At 45.6% G+C, this 12,027-nt stretch overlaps 1 protein-coding gene across 1 annotated transcript in view; it reads left to right on the plus strand.

Annotated features, from left to right (window-relative positions):
- The window catches only part of pigk (phosphatidylinositol glycan anchor biosynthesis, class K), a 133,285-nt gene that overhangs the window by 18,192 nt on the left and 103,066 nt on the right, over nt 1-12,027 (plus strand). Inside the window, exons 6-8 of the mRNA XM_080195161.1 lie at nt 1,592-1,688; nt 5,185-5,302; nt 6,639-6,749. Of these exons, the coding sequence (XP_080051287.1) occupies nt 1,592-1,688; nt 5,185-5,302; nt 6,639-6,749 (326 nt within the window). The remainder of the gene's footprint in view (nt 1-1,591; nt 1,689-5,184; nt 5,303-6,638; nt 6,750-12,027) is intronic.

The raw sequence follows: 12,027 nt of genomic DNA on the forward strand, positions 1-12,027 counted from the left end.
TGTTGAGTTCGATGATCAGCCATGATCATAATGAATGGTGGAATAGGTTTGAAGGGCCAAATGGCCTTCTCCTGTTCCTGCCTTCTATGTCTCCATGTAAGATGGGTAGGTTAGGGGGATTAGCAGAGTAAATACTTGGGGCTATGGGGAACAGGTCTGGGTGGGATTGCCCCTTAGTGTCAGGGGGATTATGTGGGATTAGGCCTGGGTGGAACTGTGGTCGGTGCAGACTTGATGGGCTGAATGGCCTCTTTCTGCACTGTAGGGATTCCATGATTCTGTGGAACCTTTTGTGTTGCTGCTGTCATTGATTTTGACTCAATGGGATTTATCTCTGATTCCTACCTTTGGCCGTGCCTGGAACCTTCCAGTGGGAACCTTCTCTCCCTGCTCTGAGATGACCTTCTTGATTTGGGGCGTTCTCTCTGTCCCATTTCTTACGTCCTGCTTCCTGGAACGATTCCTGCCGAATGTTAGCAGAACCAGTTCCCGATCTGAAGACATAAAAGAAACAAAATGCGTGTGTGTGTGCGCATCCCTCCCTCCTGCCGACACAAGCACAGAAGTCCCAAGGCCTGTTGGGAAACTCGTGTTGCCCCACTGAACATCGAAAACTGTTTTCTTGCCGTTTTCTTCTCATCGCCAAACAGATGTAGAAGCTTGAGTCCACAAATAAAGCAGTAGAATGCAGCGTTTAAAGAATGATCGTCTTTGTATAAATAAAAACAAAGTTTAACTCAGCAGAACGGTAATATCTATGAAAATAAGAGCACTAATAAAGCAGTTCTTGTTTACAGAACACTCTCTGGCAGACTGAAAACCCCTCCAAATGGAACATATGCTCAGAATCCTTAACTTGCGTCATTAAAGTAATTACAGAGGAGAAAAGGTTCATAAGAACACTGTACTCAAAATGACACTGTAACATGAACAAATATAAAAATAACTTGAATTGAAAGCTCGCCTTATTAACGGTGACCATGAAACTATTATCGATTGTCATAATTTGCTATTGTTTATTGCTGTCCCTTAGGGAAGGAAATCTGCCATCCTTACCCCTGCTGGCCTATAGACCCATCACAATGTGATTGAGTTATAACTGTTCTCAATCTTAGAAATCATAGAATCCTCACCATTCAGGAGGAGGCCATTCAGCCCATCAAGTCTGTGCTGACTCTCTTACACATTCTTTCTCCCCTACTCTATTCCTGTAGCCCTGCACATTTTACTGTGGCTGATCCGCCTAACGTACACATCTTTGGACACTAAGGGACAATTAGTATGGCCAATCTACCTATCCTGCACATCTTTGTACAAGAGATGGGCAGCACATGTTGCAACCCACATCCCATGAACAAACAAACAGAAACAGCCTCCCCATCAAGCTCCCAATGTCAGCATGAACAGGGTTTCAGTTTCATGTCTCATTTGGGTGTCGTGGAATGCAGACTTCAGTCTTAATGGAGGGTGAGAGAATTGGAGGGTGTCTTAGTCCCACAAATCTTCTGAACTAAAAACAGGAGCACTGCACACTGACCTGACCGCCATATCATCGTTACTACTTGTGCGATTGTCTTTTTTTATATTAAAGGACACGGTGGCAATGGTTTCTTAAAATTCCAGGATTCCGAAGAAATTACTAACGTCGAGCTTGCTGATGCATTTGAGCAGATGTGGCAAAAGAGAAGGTAAAAAGATTGAACAAGCTGCTGCTTAGTATTCACTATCCTAGCCTGGATATATGTGTAAGGAGTGATGCCACAGTCAGACACACTCAGAGACTAAGGTATTTGCAGGTAGACCTATCCCATGCCACAGCCCATGTTCCTTTTTAATTCTGACAGGTAGAAAGCCACTTGTTGTCCCTGTTTAGTCTTCTCAGATGTGCACAAATTGGGTGCTGGTCTCTGCCAAGGGATCACTTGTGTATGACACACTCCTCATGTTGTGGGGAAGAGCCCTAATGAAAGGCAGACAGAATCTACTGTTCAAGAACATGGCATAGTGGCACAGTGGTAGCACTGCTGCCCAACAGCGCCAGAGACCTGGGTTTAATTCTGGCCTTGGGTGACTGTTTGGATCACAGAATCCCTATGGTGCAGAAGGAGGCCATTCGGTCCATCGAGTCTGCACAGACCACAATCCCACCTGGTCCTATTCGCATAACCCCGCATATTAACCCTGCTAATCTGCCTGACACTAGGGTCAATTTAGCATGGCCAATCAACCTAATCCAAAGAACAATACAGCACAGGAAATAGGCCCTTCAGCCCTCCAAGCCTGTGCCGCTCATTGGTCCAACTTGACCATTCCTCTGTATTCCTCCATTCCTAGTCTGCTCATATGACTATCCAGATAAGTTTTAAATGATCCCAGCGTTTCCGCCTCCACCACCCTGCTTGGCAGTGCATTCCAGGCCCCCACCACCCTCTGTGTAAAATACGTCCCTCTGGTATCTGAGTTCAACCTCGCCCCCCTCACCTTGAACCTGTGACCCCTCGTGTTTGTCACCTCCAACCTGGGAAAAAGCTTCCCACTGTTCACCCTATCTATACCCCTCATAATTTTATACACCTCTATTAGGTCTCCCCTCATTCTCTGTCTTTCCAGGGAGAACAACCCCAGTCTACCCAATCTCTCCTCATAGCTAAGACCCACCATACCAGGCAACACCCTGGTAAACCTTCTCTGTACTCTCTCCAAAGCCTCCACGTCCTTCTGGTAGTACGGCGACCAGAACTGGACGCAATACTCCGAATGTGGCCTAAGCAACATTCTATACAGCTGTAACATCAGGCGCCAATTTTTATACATCTTTGGAGTGTGGGAGGAAACTGGAGCACCAAGAGCACGCAGACACGGGGAGAATGTGCAGACTCCACACAGACACGAGGCCAGAATTGAACCCGGGTCCCTAGCACTATGAGGCAGGAGTGCTAACCACTGTGCCACAGTCCCTCCCCATATCTGTGTCGGTTTCCTCTGGGTGCTCTGGTGTCCTCCCACACTCCAACTGGCGATACTGAATTGCCCCTTAGTGTCAAGGGGATTAGCAAGGTAAATACGTTGGGTTACGGTGATAGGGTCTGGGTAGCAGTTGTCAGTGCAGGCTCGAAGGGTCAAGTTGCCTCCTTCTGCACCGCAGGGACTCTATGATTCTGTTTAATCCCTCTTTCCTCATTGCTTAAACGTATGCTATGTTTAAATGAGAAGAAAAGTAGTTGTCACCACCCTCCTTGTATTTTCGCCAGCAAATCAAAGTTGAGCATAATTTTCAGATGTAAACTAAGACTGACATGGATGGGCCAGAATTTTAATTTCCCTGAGTTCCACATCAAACACTAGTCAGCCATCCACAACTCCGGACCAGATTCTGGAGTCTAAATGAATAAGGAGAGGTTTTTGCTGGAAGCTATGTTTATTTTCCTATCCTCAGTTGTTTTGTGTTTGTGAGACAGGCGCAGAATGAAACAAAAACGGTAACCAAAAATTCAGAAAGACTTGCGGGATGCCTTGGGAGAAATCTAAACCGCTAATTGCTAACTAAATTTTTTTCTCCAAGCTGAGATGACTGACTAGGAATTTGGAAACATCATTTAAAAGAAAACTCAATGAAAAGTGCTCATCGAGAAGCCATTAGCCTCAGACCTTTTTTTTTGCATCTATTTCTGTCGGTAGACAGGGAGGAGCTTCACGCTGTGATTTCTCAACCTGCGCTTCCTGCAAGTGCCACTCCGTGCTGAGATTGTCTGACTAGGGAATTGGCTGCTTCGAGATGAGATTAAAACTGGTGGTTCAGACACCAGAATGAAATTAAGATCACTCCAGGACTAAATTAGCACAATGTGTGCGCGTGGGTTTGTGTGCCTCAGCCGTGGCTTTGTGGCAGCACTCACGTCTCTGAGTCAGAAGGTTAGAGTCATAGAGGTTTACAGGGTGGAAACAGGCCCTTCGGCCCAACTTGTCCATGCCACCTATTTTTTAAACCCCAAAGCTAATCCCAATTGCTCGCATTTGGCCCATATCCCTCTATACCCATCGTACCTGTGTAACTATCAAAATGCTTTATAAAAGGTATTATACCCTCTACTACTGCCTCTAGCAGCTTGTTCCAGACACTCACCATCTTATGTGTGAAAAAATTACCCCTCTGGACACTTTTGTATTAAGAAGAAAGCTCACCACCACCTTCTCAAGGACAATGAGGGATGGGCAGTAAATGCTGGCCACACCATGAAAGAATCTTTTTAAAAAGGAGGGATAGAGAGGTTTGATCTCCATGTCAGCCTTGCAAAAACAGATAGTTCTCTCTGGCAGTCTGAATCAATAACCGTGATACCTTTTCGAACCACGTAAAGCTCCCCTGATTTTAGTTCAGTCCGTCACTCCTCTGTTCAAATCCTTTTTGCTAATACCTCGAACCAAGCAGTGCTCTTTTAGCAAGAAATCCAGAGCTTCCCGTCCCATCCTTTCAAAAGGCTGGGTACATGAATCAGGAAGAGTTAGCAAGCAGGTACAACACGAGATTAGGAAGACAAGTGGAATGTGGCCATTTATTGGGGAGTGGAATATAACAATTGGGATGTTTTGCTATAGTTGTACCATTGGTGAGATCACAGTATAGCGCAGTGTACAGAATGTTGTGGGCTGTAGTGCCCGTGCGCCCCCCCCACCGAAATTTGAGCATAAAAGCTTTCACTGCAGCATCGAAAGATTGATTTGGGGCTCCCCGCTGCCTCCCCCCATTCCCTGCTCTGCAACCCTTTGACCCCCCCCAACCTCCACTGATCACTCCACCCTTGCATACCCTCCCTTACTGATCATCCCATGTATGCACAACTCACCCCTTGCAGAGCTCCTCTCTTTGCCTCCTTCCCTCCCTGAAGGTCTCTCTGACACCCCCCCCCCGCAGAGCTTCCCACCCTTGTCTCCCATTCAGCACCCTCGGCAACTCTGCGCCCGGCGCCCTCTGAAAGTACTTCATGTCGGTAAAAACTTTGGGACGTTGAGGTTGTGAATGGCGCTATATAAATGCAACTTCTTTCGTAGCTGGAGAGCTGCCGACTGTTTTGTTTTGTTCTTCAGTGGTTTGGGAAAGGGAGAGCCTGTGAGAGCAGCTTGATTTACAGGATGCAGGGAGGCCACACCTTTGCTCTGAGACTGACGAGCGTTTGCTTTCTCCAGGTACCACGAATTGCTTTTCATCATCGACACTTGCCAGGGAGCCTCCATGTATGAAAAGTTTTATTCTCCTAATATTCTGGCTCTGGCCAGCAGCCAGGTTGGGGAGGACTCCCTTTCAGTAAGTCTGCAGCTCTGTTGAGAATCTGATTGATGATAATCTGTGTAGAAACAGTAAATGGAGAAAATATGGAGCTGAGTAGTGAAAAGATGGATGTTTGTGGCTGGTGCCCTTGTAGAATCTTACAGCAGTGAAAGAGGCCATTCGGCCCATTGAGTCTGTGGTGGCTTCATCCCATCGTGCCCACATTTTGTCTGTTCCCCCATAAATTCAACTTCACACAGCGCGTCCACTTCCTTTCAAAATTATTTATGGAATCAGCTTCCAACAGGGCCCTCAGAACATTTTAGGCCACGGTAACTCTGCGAGAGCACATTTCTCCTCATCCTCCCACTACTCTCCTCCACCAATGATGTTAAATCTCTCTCTGACCTCTGATAACTGATCTGCTCTGTTGAAACCTCTCCGTTGAAAAGCATCTGTTATTCCTCTCTTGACCTTTGCTCCAAGGATAACAGCCCTAAAATTTTCAACCCCTCCTCTCATATCTGAAGCCCTTTTCACTGATAACGTCCTGGTAAAATTCCTCAGGACCCTACCTAAAACCTGGAGTGTGCGGCCCAGATTTGTCCAAAGTTCTCCGGTTTTTAAGTTTAAAGTTTATTTGATAGTGTCACAAGTAGGCTTACATTAACACTGCAGTGAAGTTACTGTGAAAATCCCCTAGTTGCCACACTCCGGCACCTATTTGGGTACACTGAGGGAGAATTTAGTATGCACCTTTCAGACTATGGGACGAAACCCAAGCAGACACGGGGAGAACGTGCAGAATCCACACAGAGACAGTGACCCAAGCTGGGAATCGAACCCAGGTTCCTGGTGCCACGAGGCAGCAGTGCGCTAACCACTGTTTCACCCCAGCTGAGGCCTTTAATAATTAATGAAATTCTAATAGGATTTCTTTTCTTTTATATTCTGTCCCTCTATTTATATACCCAGTAACCCATATAATTTTTTAAAAAATCACCGTATTAACTTATCTAGACTGGCCTACAGGTGACTCCAGGGCCACAGCTCTTAACTACAGCCTGAAATGACCTGGCGAGCCGCTCAGTTCAAGGGCAGTTAGGGGTGGGCAACAAATGCTGGTCTTGCCAGCGATGCCCACATCTCATGAGGGAATGACTAAAATAAATGACATTTCTGTTACCACTATTCAGAGACAGGTTAGTTCCCCAGAGCTATGATGATGTATTTATTCAGTCAGTGAACAATTTGAGAGCAGACTAGTTAATCTTTGGTGAAGAGTGATGCTGCTGCTAAATATTCTCGTTGTCTCACAGGCTTTCATACATTTACCAATGACTGCTTAACGTTTGATTTGCCTTTCTATTAGCACCAGCCAGATCTTGCCATTGGGGTCCATCTGATGGACAGATACACTTACTACCTTCTGGAGTTTTTGGAAGACATTCGCCCAGCCAGCCAGAATAACATGAACGACTTGGTAAGTCCACTCAATCAGGCAGATTCGAATGGATTACTCCTGTGGAGGAGTCGCTTGCACTCCAGTCTCTGAGTTGGGAGGTAGGGGGGCAAGTTCCATTCCCACTTCAGAGTCTTGAGCACATTATCCGGACTGAAGCTCCAGGGCATTACTGTCGGAGCGCCGTCTTTCAGTTGTGATGTTGAACTGAGGTCCCATCTGTCCACTCAGGTGACCGAGTTGGCTGTGTATAATTTGCTAAGTACAGTTTGACTGTCATGCTTCCTCCATTACAACAGCGATTATAATTCAAAAGAATGCAGGTAACAGAAGCAGGAAGCGGCCACCAGGCCCTTCAAGCTTGTCCCGTCATTCAATATGATCCTGGCGATCAATGCCAGTCTCAAAACCTTTTCAGTGCCATTTCCCCATAGCCCTCTATTCCTTGATTTATCAAATATTTATCCACCTCCACTTTAATGCTTCTAATGATCCAGCCTCCCCCCACTTTGGGGTAGAAAATTCCAGAGATTTACCACCCACTGCAAGAAGGAACTTCTATGCATCTCAGTTTTACATGACCAGCCCTTTATCTTGTAGCGATGCCCCCTTGTTCAAGATTCTTCCACTAGTGAAAACATCTCACCATCTACCCTGTCAAACCCCCCCTCCTCAGGATCTGACAGGTTTGAATAAGGTCACCCCTCACTCTTCTAAACTCCAAGGAGTACAGAAAGCAAAAGAGAAAATGCTGGAAAATCTCAGCAGGTCTGGCAGCATCTGTAAGGAGAGAAAAGAGCTGACGTTTCGAGTCCAGATGACCCTTTGTCAAAGCTCTTACTCCAATATTGGCACTTCATTGGCTGTAGACTAAAGCTGGAACCGAGATTTTCTAATGATGACTCGGGCAGAGGCTGTGATGCTGGGGGTGAGGATGGAATTGCGAACCGACTAGAGGATTCCAGCCTCATTGGCCCAGGGTCTGACTTAGACGGGAAATTAGCGAAGAGGTGCAGCTATCCACAAATTAGTGCTGCTGCATTCAGGAGAGATGGGAAGCAGAAGTTGAAAGGAGATCTATTTTGTGAAAGAATGTTATTGTTTGGGCGGGAGGTCTTGAGGCATAGCGGGCAGCGTTTCTGCCTTTGAGTCAGAAGCTCCAGGTTCAAATTCCACCCCAGGATTTATCATTGTCACGTACTGGGATGCAATAAAAAGTATTGTTTCTTGCGTGCAATACAGACAAATCACATTGCCATAGAGTTCATGGGGGAGAAGGTAAGGAGAGGGTGCAGGATGTAGTGTTATAGTTACAGCTGGGGTGTAGAGAAAGATCAGCTTAATATATGGTAGGTTCATTCAGAAGTTTGATGGCAGCAGGGAAGCAGCTGTTTTTGAGTCATTTGGTATGTGACTTTGAGACTTTTGTATCTTTTTCCCCAATGGAAGAGAGAATCTCTGGATGCTTGGGGTCCTTATTTATGCTGGCTGCATTTCTGAGATAGCAGGAAGCGTAGATGGAGTCAATGGATGGTTGGCTGATTCCTGTGATGGACTGGGCTACATTCACGACCTTTTGTAGTTTGTTGCAGCCTTGGGCAGAGCAGGAGCCATATCAAGCTGTGATACAACCAGAAGAAATGCTTTCTATGGTGCATCTGTAAAAATTGATCAGAGTTGTAGCTGACATGCCAAATTCCCTCCGGAATTCTCCTGAGAAAGTGGGAGCGTTCATGGGCTTTCTTAACTATAGCATCAGCATGGAGAGACCAAGACAAGTTGTTGGTGATCTGGACGCCTAAAACTTGAAGCTCTCAACCATTTCCAGTTCATCCCCAGTTGATGTAGACAGGGGCATGTCCTCCACTACACTTCCTGAAATCAATGGCTATCTTCTTTGTTTTACTGACATTGAGGGAGAGATTATTGTTGTTGCACCATTTCACCAGGAAGATGCCAAGGCCACGATGACCAAGGAAGGTGCATTCATAACGCAGGCAAATTAAGGATGGGCAATAAATGCTAACCTAGCCCGCGACACCCACATTCTGTAAATCTGTGGTCTCCAATCAGCTGATCACGATTGACAAGTCAATCCTGGAGTCTCAAAGTCAAAGGCTGCTGAAGGTGTGCGGAACTCGGACATCTAGTAATGATGAGCGAATCAGCTCATTGGCTGCCAAAACACATGCGCCAAACTGTGGACTAAGCTGAGTGAAGACATGATGAACGAGGAGACGGGGAACTCTCAAGAGAGCAAAAACCTACCATTTCCACCAGAAATGGGAAAGCGAATTTCACTTATGTCACAGACAAGACCATTTGTCAGCAGAATGCAGCACTGAGTCAAAGAGGTGATTTGGAATGGCATCACAAGATAATGCATGCAGAATTTCAAGAAAGTTTCCCTTTAAACAGCACCATTCGGACACAAAAAGTTGGGGAGTTAAAGGGAACATGTTGCAAGCTCAGCAGTCACGCTTTTCAATACCCACGGCAAAAGGCAAGGCTAGCAAGGAGACAACTTTTCACCTTAGCCATCTGCTGGCAAAACATAAACTGTTCGCTGATGACAAGGTTTTCAAGGAGGCTACGATTGTTGCTTCTGACACCTTGTTCCAAAACTTCAAAAGCAACAATGAAATTATGACAACAGTCAAGAATGTGCCACTTGGTGCTTTAACCGTGTCTAAGGGTGGAATAGTTTTCTGAGGATGTGTCTCAGTAAATATACCAAGAATCATCAGGCTGTGAATATTTCTCAGTACAGTTTGATGAGTCGGTAGACGTGACGGCTAGGGCCCAGCTGACTGTTTGTTTGCTTTCATGTGGCATTCAAAGATGTAGCAACAAAGGAAGACTCCTTCAGTCTTCTGCCAGTCAGAGTATAGGAGGTGTGGACGTCTACAACAAATGTAAAAGATATGTGAATGAGAAAAACATTCTCATCAACAAGCCCATTTCAATCACAACATCAATGCTGGGTGTCAGTGCAGGCTTTGTTGCATTTTGCAGAAATTGATCCTGAATTCCCCCCCCTTTGTCAGTTACCACTGAGTTATCCACCAACACGCGAGCAAGGTCATTGACTTTTCTCCTGCAATGACAGTTGTTGTCAAGACTGTCGACTCCATTCGTGTCAGAGTTCTGCAACTTTGCTTGTTCAAATCCTTACTCGAACTTGATGCCATTTCATAGAATCATAGAAACCCTACAGTGTAGAAAGAGGCTATTCGGCCCATCGAATCCCACCTGGGCCCTAACCCCGTGACCCCACATATTTGCACTCCTAATCTATGCATCTGGGCACTAATGGGCAATTTGGCACGGCCAATCAGCTTAACCAACACATCGTTGGACTGTGGGAGGAAACTGGAGCACCACGAGGAAACCCACACAGACACAGGGAGAACATGCAAAGTCCACACAGACAGTGACCCAAGCCAGGAATCGAACCCAGGTCCCTGGCACTGAGAGGCAGCAGTGCTAACCCTTCAGTGTTAATCACCATGCTACCGTGCCGCCCTGAACTAACTGTTCATGGAGAAGTGAGGTGGTTAAGTCAAGGGAAAGTCCTCCAGAGATTTTTTAGATTGGCTTCCTGAAATTGTCACCTTAAATCGAGAAATGAGATGTACAGAGAGCAGTCAGATAAGGTGTGGTTGCAAAAATTGAATGAGCTGAGCTGTGAACTGTGGGGGAGGGACAGAGACTCGTCACACATGATCAGTGCACTGAATGTGTTCAAGTTTAAACTTGGCCCATGGTTCTCCCAGTTGAAGAACAAAATTCCTTCCCAAATCTGGAGAAAATCCAACAACAGGTCAAACAGATAGAGTTTTATTCAAACAAGTTCTGTGATCACCTGAATAAATTGGAAAAGGAATTCTGCCCATTTTGGGAGTTAGACAAGTTGGAGCAAATCGTTCTGTTTGTCTCGCATCCTTTTGTTCAAGTGGATATTGGATAGCTGGCAGCAAAATGTCAGCAGGTGTTGGAACAAAGCAGTGGACGTGACATGGAAATAATCACTGTGCAAAATGACATAGAGCTGAAAGCTAGATCAAGGGATAAAGACTTTTGGGGATTTGTAAACAGAAAGAAGCACCCTCCTCTGACATTGTGCGCACTCAAGGTAAAGACTTACTTTGGTTCCACGTACCTCTGCGAGCTGGCTTTTTCCCTTGATGAAAATCATCAAGTCCAAGTATTGGACTCATCTCAGAGGTGCCCATCTGATGGACTGTATGGGACTGGCCATCTCAAACTTTTTAAGAGTAGATCGTGTGTTGAATTTTGATGCTAAGCGTGATCTTGTGCTTGGGATTGGTTCAACTGGGCCTGGAGTCAATAGAGTTTAGAAGGATAAGAAGAGATTTGATTGAAACATACAAAATTCTATCAGGGCTGGATAGACTGGGTGCAGGGAGAATGGTTAGCCTGGCTGGGGAATCTAGAACCAGGGAAAATGTCTTTACTCAGAGGGCGGTGAATCTGTGGAGTTCTCTACCATAGAAGGCCGTGGAGGCCAAGTCACTGAATATATTTAAGAAAGATTCTAATGGCATTAAGGGCTATAGGGAGAAAGTGGGAATATGGCATTGAGATAGAGGATCAGCCATGATCATAGTGAATTGCAGAGCAGGCTGGTAAGGCTGAATGGCCTACAACTGCTCCTAGTTTCTGTGTTTCTATCTCTATCAAGTAGTTTACAACAAAGCCATGTATAAGACTAGGAAAAGCTTAGTAGTGGAGAGCTGTGGGAACTGTGGACCCAAAGTCCCTTGATCCTCTCAAGCATATTGCACTTACCACAAAGATGTGCGGGTTAGGTTGATTGGCCATGCTAAATTGCCCCTTATTGTCAGGGGGTCGAGCAGGCCTCCTTCTGCATTAAGATTTTATGATTCTATGTCTTGTCTCAAATTATTCACATAATACATTTTGTAACAGAGAACTGAGCCCTCCTGATCAACAGTAGTGGGCCATTTAGCTTGTTAAGAAGACCAAAAATCGTGACTTTAGTCTTCCCAGTATTTGTTCATGTGGAGTTTGCATGTTCTCCGTGTGTCTGTGTGGGTTTCCTCCGGATGTTCTGATTTCCTCCCACAGTCCGAAAGACGTGATGGCTAGGATGCATTGGCCATGCTAAATTCTCCCACAGTGTACCTGAACAGTTGCCGGAGTGTGGCGAATAGGGGATTTTCACGGTAACTTCATCGCAACGTTAATGTAAACTGACTTGTGACACTAATAAGTAAACGTAAACTGAACAAAATTTCTTTGCATCCACTAATGG

This window comes from Carcharhinus amblyrhynchos, chromosome 9 (assembly GCF_965287045.1).
Source record: "Carcharhinus amblyrhynchos chromosome 9, sCarAmb.v2.hapA, whole genome shotgun sequence".
In the NCBI taxonomy this organism is placed as follows: Eukaryota; Metazoa; Chordata; class Chondrichthyes; order Carcharhiniformes; family Carcharhinidae; genus Carcharhinus; species Carcharhinus amblyrhynchos.